The sequence below is a fragment of the Octodon degus genome, unplaced genomic scaffold, assembly GCF_000260255.1.
Source record: "Octodon degus isolate 3935 unplaced genomic scaffold, OctDeg1.0 scaffold00126, whole genome shotgun sequence".
In the NCBI taxonomy this organism is placed as follows: domain Eukaryota; kingdom Metazoa; phylum Chordata; class Mammalia; order Rodentia; family Octodontidae; genus Octodon; species Octodon degus.
The window spans coordinates 4,017,998-4,038,558 of NW_004524702.1; the positions used below are offsets into that span (position 1 = coordinate 4,017,998).

At 55.7% G+C, this 20,561-nt stretch overlaps 1 protein-coding gene across 5 annotated transcripts in view; it reads right to left on the reverse strand.

The window, feature by feature from the left end:
- Window positions 1-2,803: 2,803 nt before the first annotated feature.
- Fyco1 (FYVE and coiled-coil domain containing 1) overlaps window positions 2,804-20,561 on the reverse strand; it is a 60,492-nt gene continuing 42,734 nt past the window's right edge. For 4 of the 5 annotated variants that reach the window (XM_023700719.1, XM_023700718.1, XM_023700717.1 and 1 more), the window contains exons 15-18: window positions 12,424-12,519; window positions 8,924-9,134; window positions 6,409-6,518; window positions 2,804-5,843 (exon numbers count right to left, since the gene is read on the reverse strand). In XM_023700719.1, coding sequence (XP_023556487.1) covers window positions 5,768-5,843; window positions 6,409-6,518; window positions 8,924-9,134; window positions 12,424-12,519 — 493 coding nt within the window. In that variant the 3' untranslated portion in view covers window positions 2,804-5,767. The remainder of the gene's footprint in view (window positions 5,844-6,408; window positions 6,519-8,923; window positions 9,135-12,423; window positions 12,520-20,561) is intronic. The other variant, XR_002817985.1, reaches the window with a different exon arrangement.

Sequence of the window (20,561 nt, forward strand, 5' to 3'; positions counted from 1 at the left end):
AAGAACTGCACTGAATGCTTTGAGTAGGCTGAATTGGGTGTTTCAACAGTAGCTGTTGTTCTAACCTATGAATACATGGTATCTTTCCTTTTACTCATGCTCTTTAATTTCTTTCATCAATTTTTAAAATAATTTTCATTGTGAGCTCTTTCATCTCCTTGGTTAAAATTTTTCCTAGGCTTTAAAAATAGCTTCATAGGGGCTGGGAAGATGGCTCAGTAGAATAAGCACTTGCCTGGCAAATGCAAGGGTCTGAGATCAATCCCCAGTTCCACCAAAAAAAAAAAGTAAAAATAGCTTCATAAATGGGTTTGCTTTCTTGATTTCTTTTCCAGATCTACCGTTTGCCTCCAGAAATGCCACAGATTTTCATATGCTGACTTGTATTCTGTAACTTTAAGTGAATTCATTTATTCTAATAGCTGCACTAGGTAAAGACACAAAGGGAGGAATCATGTTTCCATTGATGAAGAGATCAGCCAGTTGTCAATGCGCCCGTTGAATAAAAAGACAAGTGTAAAAATTGTGTCTGTGAAAGTATTTTACCTGCAGAATAGTTTTATGGCAGGTAATTAATTTAGAAATGTCCTCGACAACAATCAAGTTTCCATGGCTGCACTGCAGAGGCAGGCCCAGTGGAGTAAGGAAGAAGTCCCTGTGCTGTCACCCGAGGTCTCTGGTCAATCAGAGGCAGACCCATCAGTCCTCATGTGCTAGCGAGTCTGCGGAGACGCAGCCATGCTCCCGAGCACCTCGGAGGGGGTCCCTGCCCGCCTCCCCTCTGGTGGCCAGACCCGAGGAGCCGAGCTGACGAGGCTGATTCGCATCCGTTGGTGCTTCCAGGCCACCAGGTGTCCTCTTGCTCTGTGTGCTGACACTAAATGAACAGGGGACTTCGGAACAAAAGGAGCCCTGCGTGGGTCTTGGGCTCTCCCCCGTGGCTCTGTTGGATGTGTGACAACCAAAGACTCCATCCAGGCCCGGCAACTTCCCTTCCACGGGGCCCTCTAGGGCTGGGTGTGAGCTCTTTCTGAGAACACCCAGCAGTTCTGTGGGGTCCCCACGGGTGTGCACAAACTGTTGTGCACACAGACCCCTCATGGGCAAAGGCCTGCAAAGCTGAGGAGCCACAGCCAGAGCATGACACTAGCTCGTGGCAGCCAGTGCCCTCGGCGATGTTGTCAGGCGTCCAGTTCGGCTCACCTTCACCTCGGCTCTCCCGGATGTGGCCTTTGGCTTTAGCTGCCCAGCACTGCCATTTCCTCTCTGTTCCCTTCCTCCAAGGACAGACAGCTTCTGCTAACCTAGAACGCAGCCTGGCCTTTGCATCTCCAGGGAAAGCCCTTCCTGTCACACACTGGCTCTCTCTTTCCTTTTCCTTTTTCTTTTTGGCGGTACCAGGGATCAAACTCAGGACCTTGCACTTGCCAGGCAGGTGCTCATGCTGCTGAGCCATCTTCCTGGCCCTCTCTGTCCTTTTTCATGTTGGGGAGGAGACGGCACTGTCCCTGCTGACTGGAAGCTGGGTGTCCAGGCCTTCGGGGAGGGACTTTCTCTCTGCGTCTGCCCTGGGAGATGTCTGCTTCTGGACTCAGGCCGGAGGAGAAGCCAGCTGGTGTGCAAGTGGGACCTTCTCTGGGGAGGACTCACTCTGGCTCCTGCAGGCCTGCAGGCTTTAGACTCACTCTGCAGTCCAGAACCAAGTGCAGCTGAGCCTGTGGTGTGAAGGTGCCAGCCAGCAGCCTGTCCTCCCAGAGCCTGGGGGAGTGGTGAGAGGCCACATCAGACGCCTGAGGTCACCAGTGTGCTGCATCAGAAGCCGGCAGTGTGGGGAGTCAAAGGCCGCCCTTCCCCTCCACCCTAACCCACTCCAATAACCGTTCCGTAGCACAACGCTTTCACCCCAGCTTTTGATAGCTTCAGCTTTAACTGTGGTCTCTAAAAAACCCCGTTTTCTCATTTGGGGTCACAGGTTTCATCAGTCTGTCTTTCGGAGGTGTGTGGGCAGCAAGATTGTTCCCATGCATCTTCAGGTCCAAAGGGCTCACCCGAGGCACATCCCCTTCTGAGTCACAGCGCAGGGTGCTCCGCCTCAGGGCTGAGTCCTGGGATCTCGGATGTGGGCTTGGAGCAGCTGTGTAGGGCTCTGGTCCTCTGCAGTCTCCCAGCAGTCTGGGAGGGGTGAGGTAAATGGAGGCCCACCTGGAAGCCCCAGCTCCAGTTGGAGTGACCCTTCAGGACTAAGTGGCTGCCTCCTCTGCATCCCTGCCTCCAGGCCTGTAGCTCTGTCCCTGCCTCTGAGTGGCCCCAGGCACTGAACACACCAGTGTCTCTAGTGACTCTGCCTTGGAGCCCTTCCTGCTCCAGGTCAGGGGGAGACTGGGTGGGGAGGGGGTGAGGGTGAATGAGCCCCTGCTCCTGCCCAGGTGGGACAACCTGGGTGCTGCTAAAAGGGCAGTCGATCAGGAGGCCGTGCGACTGGGCCACTGGCAGAGGAAGGCTGGGGTGCTGGATGGTGTCCTTGGGGCCAGGGCACTCAGGCAGGGGCCCTCTGCCCTGGGGTGAGAGGCGTGAGCGGGCAGCCCGGTCGAGCTCATCCAGCCAGGCCAGGGACGACCACAGTGCTTCTGTCCCCCTAGCCCATCAGGGACCTGCATCCCAGCAAAAACAGGCAGGCCAAGCAGGAGCTACACCCTCGTCCCCCGCCAGCGCCACATGACGGAAGGGTGCTCTGCCTCCTGACACAGGCCTGCTGTCACTCATCTGACCATGCATCCCAACAGAATGGCAGACCATGTATTCCCGATGTCATAGTGTTTACTTATAGTCCTGAGGTTAAAAGTATTTCCAAACGGCTTAGCAGACACTATAAAGGAACAGGGTCTAGGATACAAGTGTCTTGGCCCCCCCATGGGGCTGCTGCTGGTATCTGACACCACTGGGTGATTCTTTGGTGGGTAAGAGTGACACGGGCGCCCTTGCCCACTGTCCTAAGGCCTTGGAAGTGAGGGGCAGTAAAGTGCATTCTGATTTCCAAGCCTCTGCCCCAGGACGGACGTCCCTGCAGCCCCAGGCAGCATCTCTGGAGAACACGCACCATAAGGCTCTAGGGAAGCCATTGTTTTTGCTTTGCTTTGGTCTATCAGAGATGCTCCCTGAAATTGTAGAGCTCTACTTGATCAAGAAAAGTGCTTAGGAGGGAAGAGGGACTCATTAGTCCCGTCTTTCCTGCTTCCTTGGAAGGACTGCAATGATGCAAAAGCTCCCTGAGCCCCGCTGAGTGCTGGTCTTCGTAGCCCTGAGCAGGGTCTCAGGGCTAGAGCGCGAGATGGCCCTTGGTTCTGAGCACCTCAGATGGCTTCATTGTGCTCCGATCCCCAATGCTGAATCAAGAACGGCTTCTCAGTCCGAAGGATACCAGACAGACTTTAAAAATGAAACTCCTATATGGTGCCCCAGAATGTCCACCAGACTTGAGACTGCACCCTTGTACGAATACTCCTAGGCCTGGAGCGCCTCCCTGCTGCAGGTGACCCTCGAGTGCTCAGAAACACCACCCCTTCATTTCTGAGTTATATGATGTGTCTCTGCGTTGCCACTTCCTGAGCCTGTGGGGTTTTGTAGTCCCAGATTCCTGAGGTCAAACCTGCCTGCTTTGGCCATGCCACCTGCAGCTGGGTCACCAGCCTGGGGCTCTGTGGGGACCCCGCTGCCTTGCTGGTGGGTGAGCACGTATCTGGCAGGTCTCTTGTCTTTCAGAGAGGGAGGCCAGCAAGGGGTAGTGGCCCAGGGTCTGGACAGCTGCTCTGACTTCTGGCATAGCTGCATCTAGCCAGGCCATAGCCATCAGCAGTGGCTCAGTTGTCATTTGCATTTTAAAAAATGACCTCAAGCTCTAAACCTCAGTACAGTTGGGAACGGTTTAGAGTAAGCATAAAGCTATGTGTGTAAGTCAGCCTTAAATAGGCCAGTGAGGTGGTCTGTATGTAGCCACAGACTGAACTGCAAACTGGGACTGCGCGGTGAGTTAACACTGTACGAGTGTCTGCTCAGCATAAGAAATGAACATGCTGAGGCCAAGAGGAAGTGACCAAGGCCAGGCTGTCCTCCAGGAGCAGTTTGGGTGGCTTCAGACAGCTGAACCTGAACACAGGTCTCTGAACTGGTGCTCACCCCCACCATGACAGTGGCGATGGCCAGAATGGAACTCAGAGGGGTGCCTCAGGGCCTGCCCAGCCCACATGGCAGCTACTCAGGGACAGGTGGTTCCTGCTGCATGGGGTGGCAATGAGATCAGCGAGGGGCCATTGGCTTGGCCAGCACTGGCAGCAGATTCCGGGCTGTGCCGGGCACTCCTGTTAGCTCGCGGCCAACTTCCGATGGCCTGTGTAAGAGGGCAGGGGGTCTCAGGCGGGGTAGTCTGTCCCCGAGACACTCAGGCCCCAGGCACGCTGGAGAGGACACTCAGGCTGGGAGGCTTTCTGCCCTGTGCTGAGCAGCTGGGCTCTGCACAACATGCCCCTGCAGAGGCCACGGCCCTGACCCTTCCGAGTCCTCTCACCCGTGACCCACAAGTGTCTTCTTTGCTGGTGTTGTGGCCAAGGCTGGGCACCCTGGAGGCCTGGGGTCTGGGCTGGACCTGGCCTGGCCTCCCTGGCAGTGAGTCACAGCTTGGGGTAGACAGGGTGGTGTGGCGATATGGCTGGTCCAGCAAAGAGCCCTATAGCCAGCTTGGCAGGGCTCTGTCCTCGCCCCTGGCTGCAGCAGGCCACTGTGTCCCACGCTCTGCACACCTGTGGACATAGCACGGGCTGGACTGCAGGTGGCCAGCTGTATAGGGGACAGAGGCCATTGAGCAGGAGCTCCCAGGGGGTGGAGAAGGACCCCGGGGAATGGCAGAGCATCTGCTTCCTGTTAGAGAAGGAAGTGGGCACATAGGCCGGGACACTGGCGGGGGGGGGGGGGGGGGGACGAGAGTAAGTTATGGCCTGTTTCCTCTGCGACTTCATACTGAAGACTTGTTCAAGGTGTGTGAAAGTGGCTCTTGCCTGGCTCTGATCACTGGTACACAGGTGTCTGCGGGCGAGGCAGGCGTCCCTGTGCATGAACAGCCAGGCCAGGAGCAGGAGATGTGCACACAGTGCTGCTCGGGTCTCGAGCTCCCCGGCCCCGGAGGCCCCGAGCACGCTGGCCTTCGGGGCATGCTGAGCTCTCAGGGGCCTGGCTGAGCACAGACGCTGCTGAAGGACAGAGGTACCCGGGCAAGGCCATGAGGACAGCGTGGCCGAGTGGCCCCTCCCCATCTGAGTGCTCGTGCACTAACCCCACACTTAGGTCACAGCGAGCGACTGGAGGAGGGGCTGGCAGGGGTGGTGGGAGGACCCCCAGCCCTGTACCCTAGTCCTGTGGCCTCGTCCTGGGAGGCATGGGGTGTGCCTAGGGCACCTGGACCGAGGCCACAGGGCACCACTGGGAGCGAGCTCAGCTCTGACCAGCTGTTTTCTAGGAGAGGTGGAACCTCTGGGAGGCGTCCCTGGGATGAGGACAGGTGGGTCACAGCAGGGGAAGTGTCACCAAGCCCTTAGGAGCCTCAGGTGGAGAGGACATTCGGGGGCTGAGGGCAGAGCTGCGGGCTGCAAGGCTGGGCTGGTGGGCTTGCTCTGCTTCTTTTCTTTTTCTTGGGCTTCATGTGATGGGAGGAAGAGTAGTGTTTCCTGTAGATGCGGTGACACCAAGAAGTGACACCAAGGAGTCCGGGTGCCTGGTGCTACGGGCAGTCACTGCCGTCGTAGATCACAGGCCGGTCAACCGTCAGGTGGTAAAACACCTTCTTGGAGATGAACCTGAGGGGACAGAGGAGAGAGGGAGGGTGGTGCCTGGAGCTTACGGCTGTGGTTGCAGGGGGGCCTGGCAGATGTGGGTGCCTGTTGCTGGGGTCGGACCTTGCAGGGAGCGTGGGCTCCCACAGAAGGCTGGGGTCTGGGGACACGGCTGTGGGCCTCCTGTGGGCGCAGCCAGGTGGACATGCTTGGGTTTCCTTCTCACTGGGCATCTAAATCAGGCTGCCACCTTGATTTGAACATCCCAAACGGCCCCAGAGATGGCCCCAGGGGGCAGCAGCACCGTCAGGGCTGGCTTCCTGAGACGCTAGGCCCAGCCTGCCTCCTGGCTCAGCCTCCTCCCGCTCTCTCCCCACCTTCCTTCATCCTCTCCGCCCTTGCTGCATTTCCAGGGCCCCTCTGGCTTTGGGTAGGACCCTGACACCATCATGCTGTCTTAGGACATTCATGGTGAACCCCAGGACGCCAGCCATGAACTGTCCCCAGTGGAGGCAGGATTAGGGGTTCACTTCTGTGCCTGCCAGCAGGTGGCAGAGAGACGGGACCCACAGGGTCACCTGCCACCTACCTGGAGAAGGTGTTGTCAAAGATGAGCATGTAGATGCCGGGCGAGCGCACCTTCAGCTGGCCCCGGATGTTCTCCTTGTGGGAGTGGCACCGGGTCGTGGGGATGAGGACCTGGGGGAAGCGTAGGAGGAGATAGGTCACCGAGGCAGGGCCCTGGGGCACGGAGGCTGAGGCCTCTTGCCGGGCCAGAGCTTAAGAGCCACGGATACACGTGGGCTGGGGACACCTGTGGCGCTGTGGGTATCGGTCTGCTGCAGATCGTGACCTGGCCCCGGCTCCCTGACCCCCACCGTGGATTTTTACCCGCATTCTGGCTGTGCTGCACTAACCTGCTTTGTGCATGAGGAACCCCCTGCGTCTGGGAATAAAACTGGCTGGACAGGACTTAGGATTGTTGGAATGTACGGCTGACTTCGACTTGCAAGTGTTTCACTATGGATAAGGGCAGCTGCATCTGTCCCTTACTTTCCTTGTGTCCTCACCAGGTTTTGGAAGCAGAACGAGGTGGCTTTTTCGAGTGAGTTGGCAAAGGCGCTTCCTCTTTCTACTTCATGGAGTCGCTCCAGGAGCACTGGTGTTAGCTCTTTAGTCTGGTCAAGTTTATCAGTACATCTGTCTCTTCTGGACTTTTGTTGGGAGACTTTTTATTACCACTTTAATCTAAATGCATCTTATTTACTGTTATGGTTGGTGTCTAGTCGTCCCCCCAAAGCTTCACGTAGTCATGGGCCAGACCTCTAGCAGTTGTGACTAATTCATGATCCAGTGCTGGGATTATGGGGTGAGTGCTGCCCCCGCCCTGGGGCAGACATTCGCAGCACAAGGAAGGGAGAGGGGCTGCTCTTAGCCTCTGCTGACCCAGCCGCTGGCCCTCCCTTGGCTCTTTCCTGTTTTCCTTCGCCATGAGCTGCGGCCCTCTGCCAGGTGCCATCTGCCTTGGAGCCAGCCAAGGATGGCCTGAAACATCTACTGACTGTGAGCTAAATAAATGTTTCCTTTCTTAATTTTGGATGTCAGGTATTTTGTCCCAGCAACGGGAGAAAAGTAACCCAGACATTTAGCTATTTAAGTTTTCTAGATCCTCTTGGTTCAATTTTGGTCGTTCTTCACGTCTGGAAATTTCTCCTAGGTTTTCCAACTTACTGGCCTAAGTGCTTACTAACGACACCACGGCTTTCACGGCAACTGTTGTCATTTCCCCTTTTATTTTTTTCCCATTTATGTACTTGGTACAGGGTCTCACTACACAGCTCAGACTCATAGTGAGCCTCCTGTCTTCAGCCTCCCCAGAGCTGGGATTACAGGTGTGCGCCACTATCCCTGGACTTGTTTGCCGACTCAGCCTGCCCCGGGATCAAACCCTGGTCCCTGCTCTTGCCAAAGCAGGCGCTTAGTTAACTGAGCTATCTAGCTGGCCCCTAATGTCCCTTTTTAATCTCTAATTTTATTTATTTGGGTCATCTTTGTCTTGCGGGTAGTTTGGCTAAGGGCTTGTTTTTGGTTTCAAAAAGCCAGCTCTATTTCATCGATATTCTGTACCATTCTTTTGATTCTCTAGTTTGCCTTTTTCTGCTCCGATCTTCATTATTTCCTTCTTTCTGCTGCTGCTGAATTGGCTTTGTCCTTTTCCCAAGAGGCCAGTGTGCATCTCTGGATTCTTGAGAGCCGCCTGACTTGTTAAAACGGAGACGCTCAGAGCTTCCTCCTCCCTCTTAGCTGTGTCCACACACCCTGGGCTGGGCCTCCGTGGCTTGAGGATGTCTGCCAACTCTCCCGGGTTTTCCAGCCCCTCAGCCTGGACACGCCTCCTCTGTCCTGCACCACCCGACTGACTCGACCCGTATGGCCCCTGTACTTGTGTTTCTGTCACCCTGGAACCTGAGCACTGCTGTCATTGCCTGGTACACACTGACTCCCACAAGTCCCAGGCTAGCGGGGTATATGGGGGTCCTTGGGACAGCTGCTGAGCACAAGTGCCCGGAGCCAGGCCAGGTACCAGCTGCCCCATCCTGAGCCCAGGAGGAGCGGGGAAGGCAGAAGGCATCTGAGCACCCAGGACATGGGCTTCTTCTGCCCCCTGGTGTCCACTGTGGAGGACAGGGTCATCATCAGGGAGGGCCAGGGCCCCAAGATCCAAGGTCATGAGGACAAGGTGGGTAAGCCCCGGGCGGGTGGCATGACTGAGCCTGACATCACATGAGCTCTCCACCCACAGTATTTTGCGGTTGTTTCCCTGTCGCCTTGCATCCAGGGCAGAGGCCACACCTGCAGAGGTGGCCCCTCCAGCTCTGCGTAGCTTGGTAAAAAAATCAGCCTTACCCCAGCCCTGGGCCCAGAAAGCTCTAGGCAGTGCCTTGACCTCTCAAGATCAGACTCAACCTGCCCCATGCAGCTGTTCTGAGCTGGTCTCCTTCTGCCCACACAGGGCCAACTGGACAAGCCCCAGGTGCTCTGCCTGCCCTGGTCAGCAGGGGATGTGCCCGGTGTGGGGAAGCAGGGTCGGCAGGCCCACCTACCTTGCACTGGTCCAGGGGTGTGTCCTCTGCCTCCCGGAAGACCACACTGAAGGAGATACTTTTGGGGTCAGAGGAGAAGACCCAGCTGATGGTGAGGCCTGGCTCGGTCACTGTGATGGGGATCAGGCTGTAGGTGCTGGACCGCACGAACAGCTCCCTGCTGCCCTCACCGAAGCTGGCGATCTCGTCCACAGTCAGGGGTAGCTTGATCCTAGCAGGGAAGTGCACAGTGGGACCCAACTCCCAGGCACGGGTCTGTGTCTGCGGGCTGGCTACTGAGGTCACCCACCTCCTCTGACACACAAACGTGCAAGTCTGTGTTACACAGGGTGACAGCAGCAGTGGAATGACCAGGGATGGAGCCTGTTCCCTGCTCCGTGTTCCCTGTTCTAGCTCCCACTAAGGAAGACAGGCCTCCTGCACACAGACTGGGGCCACCAAGAAGCTCTGGCTCAGACAGAGGGAGAACATGGCCCTGGTCCACATGGGCCTCACCCCAAGCATGCACCGGCCACTGCGCTGCATTGCCTTGCTTTGGGAAAGTATCTTCTTGTCCCCTTTCAAGCAAGGATGGAAAGGAAGGCTCGGCGGGACACTCCTTTCTAATTAAAAGCACTTGCCTGATATGTGCAATTTCCAAGAATTAGAGCAAGCAGGAGAGTGGGTCCTGCTTTGGGAAAGAGGTGGACATCCGCCTGCAGGGCCTTGCAAAAAGTTATGGGTCCTCCTGATGCTGGGGCAACTTCTAATCTGGGGTTCCAGGCTTCTCTGGGCACCAGTAACCACTCTGCCAGGACAATCTTGGGGTCTTTAGAGGAGGTGCCAACGAAAGCTTTACCAGCTTTGTCTAAATATCGTGATGAATAAGAGAAGCCTGCTACTGGGCCAGGTGTGGGGGTGCACACCTGTGATCTTAGCACTCGGGGGGGGGGCAGGAATGTGGCAAGTCTGAGTCTAGCTGGGAAAAGTGAGTGAGACCCTATTTCAAAATAAAAGATACAGAAAAGGCTGGGAATGTATGTGAAGGCCCTGGGTTCAATCCTCAAGAATGAGAGAGAGCGAGAGCCAGAGCGAAAGCCAGAGCCAGAGCCAGAGCCAGAGCCAGAGCCAGAGCCAGAGCCAGAGAGCCAGAGAGAAAGCACCTCATGCCACAAGGTAAGCTGTACCACATGCTTCCAGAAATCTAGTTGAGCCGAGCCGAGGGTCCCCAAGAACTCTCCGTGTTCTGAGCTGCCCTGTCCTTACCGTGTTTCCAGTTCTCTTGCACCGCAGGTGCCAAACCTTAGTCTGCTGTCCTCTTTGAAAGAGGCTGCTGGGCAGGTATGAAATTTGCATTTCACTTGCTGCGCAGTGGTGAGCTCTTCTCGCGGCTGATTTTACCCCCGCTCTCCTTAAGGACCTGCCCCATCCTGTCCTTCTGGGCATTCCCTAATCTCATCATGTTTCCTGTCTCTATCTGAAGGCACCTTTTCAGGCCATTCCATAATGAATCCTTTCAGACACGCCCTTGATTTTCCTAAGTGCAACTAACCATGTGCCAAGTCAGCAGAAGACCGCAGCACAGGCTTGCCAGGGGCCCGGACCCCAGAACCCCGGGAAGTGACGGTGGGCAGCTCTAGCCCCACCTTTGGGTCAGACCCACGACAGGAAACCCAACTCCCATCAGCCCCCAGTGCCGACGACAGCTGTGTCGGTGACCATCAGACAAGGTGTTTGAAGCACCTCGCTTGGAATGCCTCAGTAGCAGCTCCAAGCGCTCTTGAAACAACAAAAAAGTAGGAAAGGAAAGAAAAACCACACCCAGAAATACTAAAAGTATATACCACTACACTGAGCATGGTGGAGCACACCTATCTGGGCACTCTGGGAGGTGGAGGCAAGTTGGAGCCCAGCCTGGGCAATTAGCAAGACTGTCTCAAAATAAAACAAACAAACAAATAAAAAATCCAAAACAAACAAACAAAAACTAAAAAGGTCTGGGATTGGAGCCCCGTGTGAGATTTCAGGGCACAATCCCCAAAACTGCAGACAACAATTTAAAATGAAACAAAATATAAAAAACCTAGTGGATGAACTCAATAGTTAAACCTGAAAGGAGAACACCGGGCTCGCTCAGCCTGAGCAGCATGGCGGAGCCTGGGGTGCGCACGAGTGCACGCACCTGTGTGTGCCGCGGAGGCGCTGCGGACACGAGCAAAGCGCCTGGCACTGGTGCCACGGGTCCCAAAGGAGAGGAGCAGGAGACCACGGGAAAAGACACTCAGAGGCCGCAGGCTGTCATGTGGCAAGGAGCAGCACTGGAGGAACCGACATCAGAGGAAACTCGTGTGCTACAGTGAGCTTAAAAGCTTCCAAAATACGGGCCAGAATATTTATGTTGAAAGCTATAAATACAGTGGACCCTTCGGCTGCAACCAGCCTGGCATCCGATTTGCTCTACGACCAGACTTTTAGTTTTAATTTACGACTGAAGTCTTGTGTCATGACCCGAATGTGCACTGCTTGTGCCTCCAGATGGTCTCAGATGCAGATTTAACTCAAAGGCTCTGGAAGGAACTCGTAGTTACAACTTACTGGAAGGGCTCAAGGAAGAATGAACGCAGCAGTTCAACTTGAGAAGAGAAAACCTCTCCCGTACGGGGTTATCTGAGCAAGCCTAGGCCGGTGTCCCTCTAAGGACACTGAGGTCTGCCTGTGCACGAGAGGCACGCGCACAGGAAGGAGCCTGAGCCTTCCGCTGACAACCTGAGCTCGCAGTCCAGGGTCACTGTCAATGTGTACCGAAGAAAGACTGCAAGGTGTCGCGAACGTCGTCAGACTCAAAACGGAGTCATTTTTGTCAGTCCTTACTGAGAAAAACAAAAATAAAGGAAATAAAGCCAATAGATGGGGAAGGAGGGGGCCAGGCTACCGCTTGGCGACAACAACTGCCACAGAAGACAGCCCACAGCCTTCATGAAGGCTGCCACAGCTGTCACAGAAACACCTGTACGAGGACGTCTGCGTGGCAGACGGCACCATGACTGACCCCTGCAGCAAAGACAACTGTTTCAAAATAACTTCACTGATGCCTTTTGAGGCTTTAAAACACCCCAAGCCCCAGCTGCCCTGAAGATGCAAGGCTTCGCCCCTGCCGCGGGCGCTCTGTGCAGACGCCTCAGCTGCTGAGGCGGCCACCACGCAGCACAGCGGGCTCGCACCCCAGGTTCCGACGATGACAGCACACTGCCCCCACAATCAGAACATTACACAGTCACTTTCGAAAGGAGAAGGTCGGGTCTGGGAGTGACTAAAGGGGCAGAACTCGCGTGACGGACAGTTCCATGCTCCAACGGCAGCAGTGACTGCGTCGCACGGGCATCACAGTTCAAGGGCCGCACACTGCCATAGGAGAACCTCAGTGCATATACATTATGCCTTGAGAGTGAAAAGCACGCACTGGAGTCGGAGCGGGGGGCAGTCCCCAGCTCTGGGTCCTCTCTGGGGTCCCTGCCACTTACATCAGCTCCCCGGACTTCAGCAGGCAGATCTCGGTGTCCTGCCCCACGGGCACGTCCTCAGTGTCCTCAGGAGTCAGTGAGTTTGAGGTGGTGTCCCTGCAATGTCACGGGGAGAATGCAGCCATTAGCTCCCAGCACACGAGGTCCCAGACCCTGAGAACCTCAGAAGGCTTGGGGGACCCCGAGGTCCCTGTGGCCAGGGCAGAGGAGGACAGCAGGCTTCAGGGCCAGAGGTGGCATCTTCCTGGCTGGTGACTATCGTGGAGGGCCTTGCTACTGGCAGGCCTGTCTCCTGCTTCCTGCGAGGGTCGCCTTTGGATACAGCAACAGGGCCAGGGCCACGGGGGCTGAAGGCAGTGACATAGACAGGTGCCCAGGGGACGGACCAAGACACTGCCTCTCTCCCTTGGGGACGTGGTGGGAACCACTGGGGCACAACCATCGCATGTTCCCAGCCTGCTTCACAGAGCCCTGCTGGGAGGTGAGTGCCACATGCTATCCCCTCCTAGAGGAAGTCATGGTGCACTTAGACACGCTCCTGACACCTGCAGCGAAGACACTGTGAGGTATGAACCCGTTGTCCCTGTCTTCAGCTGTGGCCGTCTTCACTCGGTGGCCTTTCTGACCCCCAGGATATGTCAGCAGACCATGGCCCCGGCAGCTGAGATGGGGACCCAGAGTTGCTGGGGGGCGGGGCCATAGCAATGGCTCTAACTCAAGTTCAGCACTCCCCCTTCCTGGGCTTGGCCCTGGTTGATCCAACCTCAGAGACCTCAGGGCCTGGCTGGCTCCTGGCAGCCCCCAATAGCACTAAATGGGCCACACAGACCCAGAAGAGAAAACAGTCCCATTGGAGGCTGGCACAAGGCACAAGGAGGTCCCCCGAGAACCACAAGTCCTTCTCAGCATCCCATAGGGCTTGCTCCACATGACCCCAAGGGAAGGGCAGCGCAGCCCAAACTGTCTCTACCTGGTGTTGCTCCCAGCCTGGGGCTATACCCATTCCGGCTTCCCCTCCATTCCAGGTACTAGCACTTCTAGGAGCTCAGTTCTGCCTTCCGGCCCGTCTGCTATGGAGCCTGTGCCCATGCTGGGCCAGGGCCTGCCCGTGACAGCATGACACCCATAGGGAGAGCAGCAAATACATGGGCTCCATCAAGGCCCAGACCGTCTGCAGCACCTGTAGCAAGGCCTGGAGTCTGGGGAGGTGGTGGGGGAACACACCCAGTTGCTGCTTTTCTCAGCTAGGGGGAGCAAGGTCATGTCCTGTGGCACCCGCTGCCAGCCCGGCAGCCTTGCCACCTTGCAGCCTCTTTCCACCCTGGTCTCCTGGGATCCACTCCAACCTCCTATCAGGCACATCCTCCTCACTGTACATCCAAACTGGGCCCCACCCTCTCCCAGACAAAGAATCACAGAATGTCACTTGAGGGACCTTCAAGTCCAACTCTCACCTGGATGATGGGAAGCAGAGGCCAGAGCAGAGCAGGGCAGAGCAGCGCAAGCAGTCTGAGCCCTTGCAAGCTCTTTTGTCCAAAGTGTGCATACTGAAAATGAGACAGAAAAGCAGCGCAGGGCAGGGGAACCGCTGAAAACCCTGGTAGGGCCCCAGTCTTCCTACATGTGGAACCCAAGCTGTCTCCTTCCCTTTCACCTCCCTCGCCCTGACTGCATCTGACCATGGCCTGGTTACCTGCAAGGGGCAGATTTGGAGCAGGTGCCCTGCACAGGGACACAGAATGTACAGGGTGTGGTCCCCAAGGTAACAACTGGAGGCAGAGAGTCTGTTTTCAGTTTGCAGGCTGGATCAACTTAGCAGGTTATAACCAACATAAAAATGAAGCAAATAAAAAAGGAGCTAAGAGTGTAATAGTACATTATGTGCTGTGAGTATAAGTATTGTTTCTGGAGTCATTTGTGTCACTATTCTGTGTAAGAAGTAATGGAAAAATAGGGTGAATGTTTAAATTAAAGATCTTTTGTTACAGCGAAAGCCCCACTGCCATGAGCCTCCCGCAGAACCCCCCCTTTGCTCTGAGCACACTCAGCCCACCAGGCTGCTGCTTCTGAAGCCGTGCTGGCGTGCAGCACCTGCGGCTGCCCAGTGCTGTCCGATGGAGAGACAGGCTTGCAGACTGCCGCCATGAACTTCTGGCTCCTCCCCAGGGTCCAAATGGGCACCAAAGGCCAGCATTCTGAATTGGTTTAGGACACTGGAGCAGCCAGGGCAGCCCAGTTAAAGACACTCAGGAAAGAGGACCCTGGAGCTGTGGCAGAAAGTGACTAAGGCAGTAGGAGGAGGGCGTTTGGAGTCAGAGGCAGTGTTTCAAGGGGCCTTTGGGTCAACATGCCTCTCACTGTCATAACTTTCATTTATTTATTTATTTATTTATTTATTATTTTATTTGTGTGTGTGTGTGTGTGTGTGGCCAGCTCAGCCACCAGGGGGCGGGGCTGGCTGGCATGCGGTGCTGGGGGATCAAACCGCGGTCCCTGTGCTTTGCTAAGCTTGTTCTAAGTAGGTGCTTTAGACCACTGAGCCATCTCACCAGCCCTATGTCAAAACTTTCAAATTTCAAGTGCATGCTGCATCTGGTCACACCCTTGTGCACGCCAGGGGCCAGGTGAGATGCGTTCTGTGGCGTGAGGCGGAAGGGTTCATGCCACTGTTAGAAGCCAAGTGTGAGGCCAGCAGGCGACACAGGCAGACACTAGAGGGCACCCTTCTCCCACCATGGGCCTTTCCTGTGATCAGTGATTTGTTTTCCCAAAAGAGAAGCCAAGGCCCAGGGGCGAGTCCAGGCGTGGTGGCATACACCTGTAATCCCAGTGCTAAGGCGGCTGAAAACAGGAGCACTATGAGTCCGAGCTGCACAGCGAGACCCTGTACCAGCACATAAAGAAAAGAGAGAAGCCAGCAAATCTCAGGGCCCACAGCCCCTTCTCTCTCTCTCCCCGGCCATGTGGCAGCCATGCCCACTGCTAGATACAGCGGCTTCCTGTGGCTGAGGGCTGCCACCGCTTCCCGCTGAATGTCCATGGCTAGCGTCTGGTGCACGCACATGGGTATCTGTGTGGGTGCTGCTGGGAACCTGCTGTGCCCCTACCTCTGCTTTACATCTGCATTCTGTGCTGTGGGGTAAGTTTTCCTGGCCCAATTGCTCTCCAGGAAGGATGCAACCAAGAACAACATGCAGAGCACAAAGGAGGTGAAGCTGAGCCCCGCCGCCCCTGGGCCAGGGTCACTGTGGAGCCTCTCTGGTGGCATCTCCAGTACACCCGTGTCACCCATCAACACGCCTGTGCTTTCTGTCCACTCCATCACTGCATACCCTTGGTCCTGCTGGCTGCCTGCAAGAGGCAGGCCTCCACTGCTACACATGGTGAAGATCCACCCTGCCCGTTTCTGGGCTCCTTGGCCCCCTGCTTGGACCCCTCTGTCACAGTGGCCAGGTTGGTCACCAGGTCAGAACGGCACCACCCAACCTAGCAGTCATGAGAGCAGGTAGCTGAAGCACACTCATCCCAGTGCGATCAAGCAGCACCCGGCTCCAGGCTGCACTGCCACAGGTCGTGTGCTGTCCCTGCAGGGGCCGGTGGCAGCTGTTGGCCACTGCTGTGCAGGGCAGGAGGCTGTGGCCGGCACAAGTGCGATGGGCTGGGCAGCACCAGGCCCTGCACCATACCTGCTCTGGGATGTGTGTGTACAGGGGTGTCCTATGTTTTTCTTTTAATTTTACTATTAATTTTATTTCACAATAAATTGCTAGTAAATTCCTAGTAGCTTTTCCTTTTAGTCATTGGTTTGCTTTCTCCCTAAAAACCAAGTGAAGAACACTTTGAACCTCCTGACTTCTGAAGTCGTGGGACCTACGATGGGATCAACACACAAAGCCACAGCCCATGCTCACAACCAGCGGCAGTGCCACAGAGCCGGCCACGGCGGGTCTGGCTGGCCCACCTCTCTGTGGCGCATTAACCACTAAGCCGCCTCTATAGCCTGTCACCACCAGGCCATGCATGAACGCCCCTTCCCCAATAGCAGCAAATTCCTCGCCCTGAAGTGAACCCCAAGAAAGCTGGCTTGGCAATGCAGTGTCTGCAGAAGGCGGGCAGGAATGAAGTCTGACCACTGCCAAATCTCCAGCTGCCACTCTGCCACCTCCCTCTCTCCTTCTCTCAGCTGTATCTGCAAGATGCTGGAGTGTTTCCAGGGAAATCCACGACCCAGACGATCTGCACTACCCTGGAGCTTCATTTTGACGCCCTTGTAATGACACCCAGGAGGCAGCGAAGGTGTTGTGTAACGTGGCAGAAGTAACATTTTAGCCCCAAACAGTACAGCTCGATTCCCTGAATTCAGCTGCGTCCTCGGTCTGGCAAAGAGCTTTCTAAAGAGGTCTTGTGGCCACGGCAGCTGTGCTGCTTTCTCAAGGAGGGAGCGTCTCTTCTCAGTCTCTGTCACAGAGGCACATGGAGCCCAAGTCCTGCAGGGGTCTGAGCACAGCCACATGGGTGAGGACGTGCAGCGCAGCTCACCTGTCCCAAGGAAAACTCAGCCCTCAAGGCTTGCAGACATGGGCTTGCCCGTCATGCCTGCAAAGGTCGCTGGGAGGCTGGGTCCTGCCTGGGCTCATCTTTCCGTCCGGCTCAGTCTGTCCCTGCTTCCTGCATCACGCAGCCTCTGGGAAGCATTCTGCTCACTCGTTTGTCCCTGGGGGAGAGGTGTGCAAGGGCCTGCAATCCCCAGAGGCATGCACATCTGCCAGGGCTCTGCAGCGGCATCATACTCAGAACCCTGAACACAGGCTGGGGGTGTGTCAGGGCGATGTGTGCTCCCAGGCAGGGCAGCACATCTCCTGATCTTCCAGTTATTTGCTGGAAGTGGCAACGTGCTCAGCACAGGCTGCTGTGCGTGGGGAAGTAAGGCTAGTTTCAGGGTCCTGGGGGAATCGACTTGAATGGGACAGTAGGCTGAGGCAGGAGCCTGAAGAGCAGGAGCAGAGTGCAAAGCATTTTGCAAGGCCTAGCCCTCCAGGAGCACATGGAGAATGTGACCTTGGCAGAGAGTCCTCCAGTCCCTGACTGGCCAGGAGGGGCTGCCCTGTGGCCCACAGAAACAAACAACTCAGAGTGCTGAGTGCAAGGTACTCCGCATCTGGGGGAACAAGCAGCTCCTCCAGGGTAAGCATGAGGGGGCAGCCTGCCCAGGGCCTGAGTGATGTGGGCTTGGGGGACAGAGCTGTCAAACACAGCTGCAGGGTCCTGGCTGGCAGGGAGGGACAGCAAGCCTGCACATCTGCATCACCAGCTGTGTGCACAGTGTCAGGCTGTGACTTCAGCTCCAGTGCCCTGCACTCTCCTCTGTGAAACAGGGATGATAACCCAGGGCGCAAAGCTGCAGGAGCCACCTTGTGTGTTGGGGCAACAGGCTCTCGGATCCATGGAGCCCAGCCAGACTGTGGGCTTCCTGTGGGCCAAAACTATTCCCAGAGATGTGTGACCTACTCCAGAGGGACAGAGAGCAGTGCCCAGAGGGTGTGCTTAGAGCCAAACCTGCTGGCTGCTGCCCTTAAGCGTACAAATAACACCTTCTTGGGTGCCCATGGAGTAAGTACTGGGCCAGGAAGAGGTCCATGAGGTGTCAGGGATGGGCCCAACACCCAAGCACAAAGCCCCCCCGTAAAATGGAGACCTGTACTGCAGGAAGGGGAAGAGGTAGGTTCCTAACCAGCAGCCCGTGGCTCTTAAGTCCCCCACGGAAGCCCAGACCACATCAGAGAGCAGCAGGGACAGCTGCACAGAGAACAAGGTGTCTCCAGAGCGCGTGTCTCTGCGGTGAGTCGCTCCTCTCTATTCCTTACTCTGAGAGGACAGGGAGGACCAAGCGTAGGCATCTCTAGAGCCGGCACTTGCCTGTAGCGTGGGCCACACAGCTCAGGGGCTTATGGCAGTACAGTCACAAGGGTACATTAGGGAAAGCGGACTGCACAGGCAGGGCAAGAGCTTGCAAGCTCAGGGCGAGGAGCAGCACCGGCATCAGAGCCTGGGGGCACTGCCACCGTCCTCCTAGGGCAGAGGCAGCTGGTTTCCTTTCTTCCATGCACTTTAAGGCACGCTGTGTGGTCCAGGTTACTGTTTGCTCTCTTTTTTCAGAATGAATCAATATGCCATTGTAGAAAGTACAGAAAGGCATAAAGGTAGAGAGGAAATAGACCTCAGAATTCCTCCAGAGGTCAAATGCTGAAGTGTGGTTATTTTCTGTGATCTAGAAATACAGTTAAACTTGTGAAGTTTATCATAGATTCCTGAGCACCTATAGGAGATGGGAATTCCTGAGCTCCTAATTGCAAGCATGTGTAGGTCATTTCCCAGGAAATGTCTGCAAATTTCTACGAGATTCTTGAAGGGAGTTATGATAAAGACCGTCAAGCCTGGCACGGTGCTGCGTGCCTGTAACCTCAACACTCTGAGAGGCTGAGGCAGGAGGACTGCAAGTTTGAGTCTAGGCTGGGCAATTTAGGAGATTTAGATTCTGCCTTGAAATAAAATTAAAGAGGGATTATGCAGCTCAGTGTGAAAGCCCCTGGTTCAATCCCCAGGGCCAAGAGGAGAAGGGGACAACAAAGAGCCAGGAATCACAGCCAGAGTTTACCATCCATTACTGGCTAACAGTAACGGCTCAGCTGTATTTTGCATACTTATCTTGTTTACCCTCTTCTGAGCAATGTAAATCTGCTTCATTTCCCAAGATTAGCAAACCTTTCAGTCATATTCTAGTGTATGTCTGAATTACAGCTGCCATTTACTTTTTTTTTTTTTTTTTTTTTTGGTGGAACTAGGGATTGAACTCAGGCCCTTGAGCTTGCCAGGGAAGCACTTATTCCACTGAGCCATCTCCCCGGCCCCCTGTTTACTTATCCCAAAGTTGTACATGTTATCTTAAAACAAATTTTTAGAAACCCCCATAGAGTTTGGATTAGAAAAGATGAAGAAATGAACGTTTGTAACTGTTTCTCTCAGGGGAAGTGGCTGAAAGCCCCGGCCCCACCGTCCAGTGCAACACCGAGCTTCCTGCTCGCTGCCAGGTGGTGCAGGGGACATGCGCTGCAGGCACAGGAGGGCTGAGCAGAGGGTGGCGGTGGGTCAGGTGGTGAAGATGAGCTGAATAGGCTTCATAAGAGAAGCCACTCCTGGCCCTTATTTTAAACGAGGGAGAACTGCTTCTGTCCCTGTGTGAAGCAATACATGCCCTCGCAGCCATCCCCATCCGCCCGACCTCATCTTGAGGTCCCCAGCAATGCCATGGGGCAGGCGCCTCTGGCTGACTTATGCCTTGGATCTACGCTCTGCGGGCCAGATGTGGGAAGTTTACTCAGTCTACTGCTGAGGTGGAGTCCCTCCCTCCTGGGGGTGCTCTGGCCCTAGGAAGATGGGGCCACAGAAGAGACAGGGCAGACTGGCTTTGGGGAAGGAAGCGTCCCTGAGTGGGTCAGAAGCAGGGAGGGCCTCGCGCTGTGTGTGCCTGCATCTGCCCCAAGCCCTATCTCCTTAGCAGACCTTCTGGGGTGCTGCTGGGGTGGGAGCTGGGCCCCCAGAGACACGACCAGGCAGGTTCTAGGCTGGTGCTGCCACGGCTGATCCTGCAACCAGGCTGTGTCCCATCTATGATCCTTGGCAGGTCACAGAGACAGAGGGAAGAGACAGCCTTCCAGGGGCAGAGCCATGGCGAAGAAAGGCAGCCACGTGGCCTCTGCCACCAGCCTGCTGTAGTTGCCCCCCACCTGGTATTAGTGTCAGGGCTCTTGATCTGGGAAAAGGACCCTGGAGCCTACAGACTTCTTCAAGTCTTTAGGAAACAAGGGTCTCGCATGGATGTTATGAACTGTGATGGGGGACAATAGGGACAGTTCCAAATACAGCCAGCTCAGCCAAAGCCCTGGGCGGACACAGGCTGTTCTTCGTCCTGTTTCTCCATGAGCTGCCCTGCACACGTATGCTGTGACAAGGAAGAGTAACAGGGAGGACTGCCCACAGGCAGCCAAGTCCTTGCCATTGTAACACGTGTGGCTGCTGGGAGTCTCCTGGGCAGGGCAGCCCTACTGGCTTCAGCTCTCAGGACCTAACAGCAAGAGGGA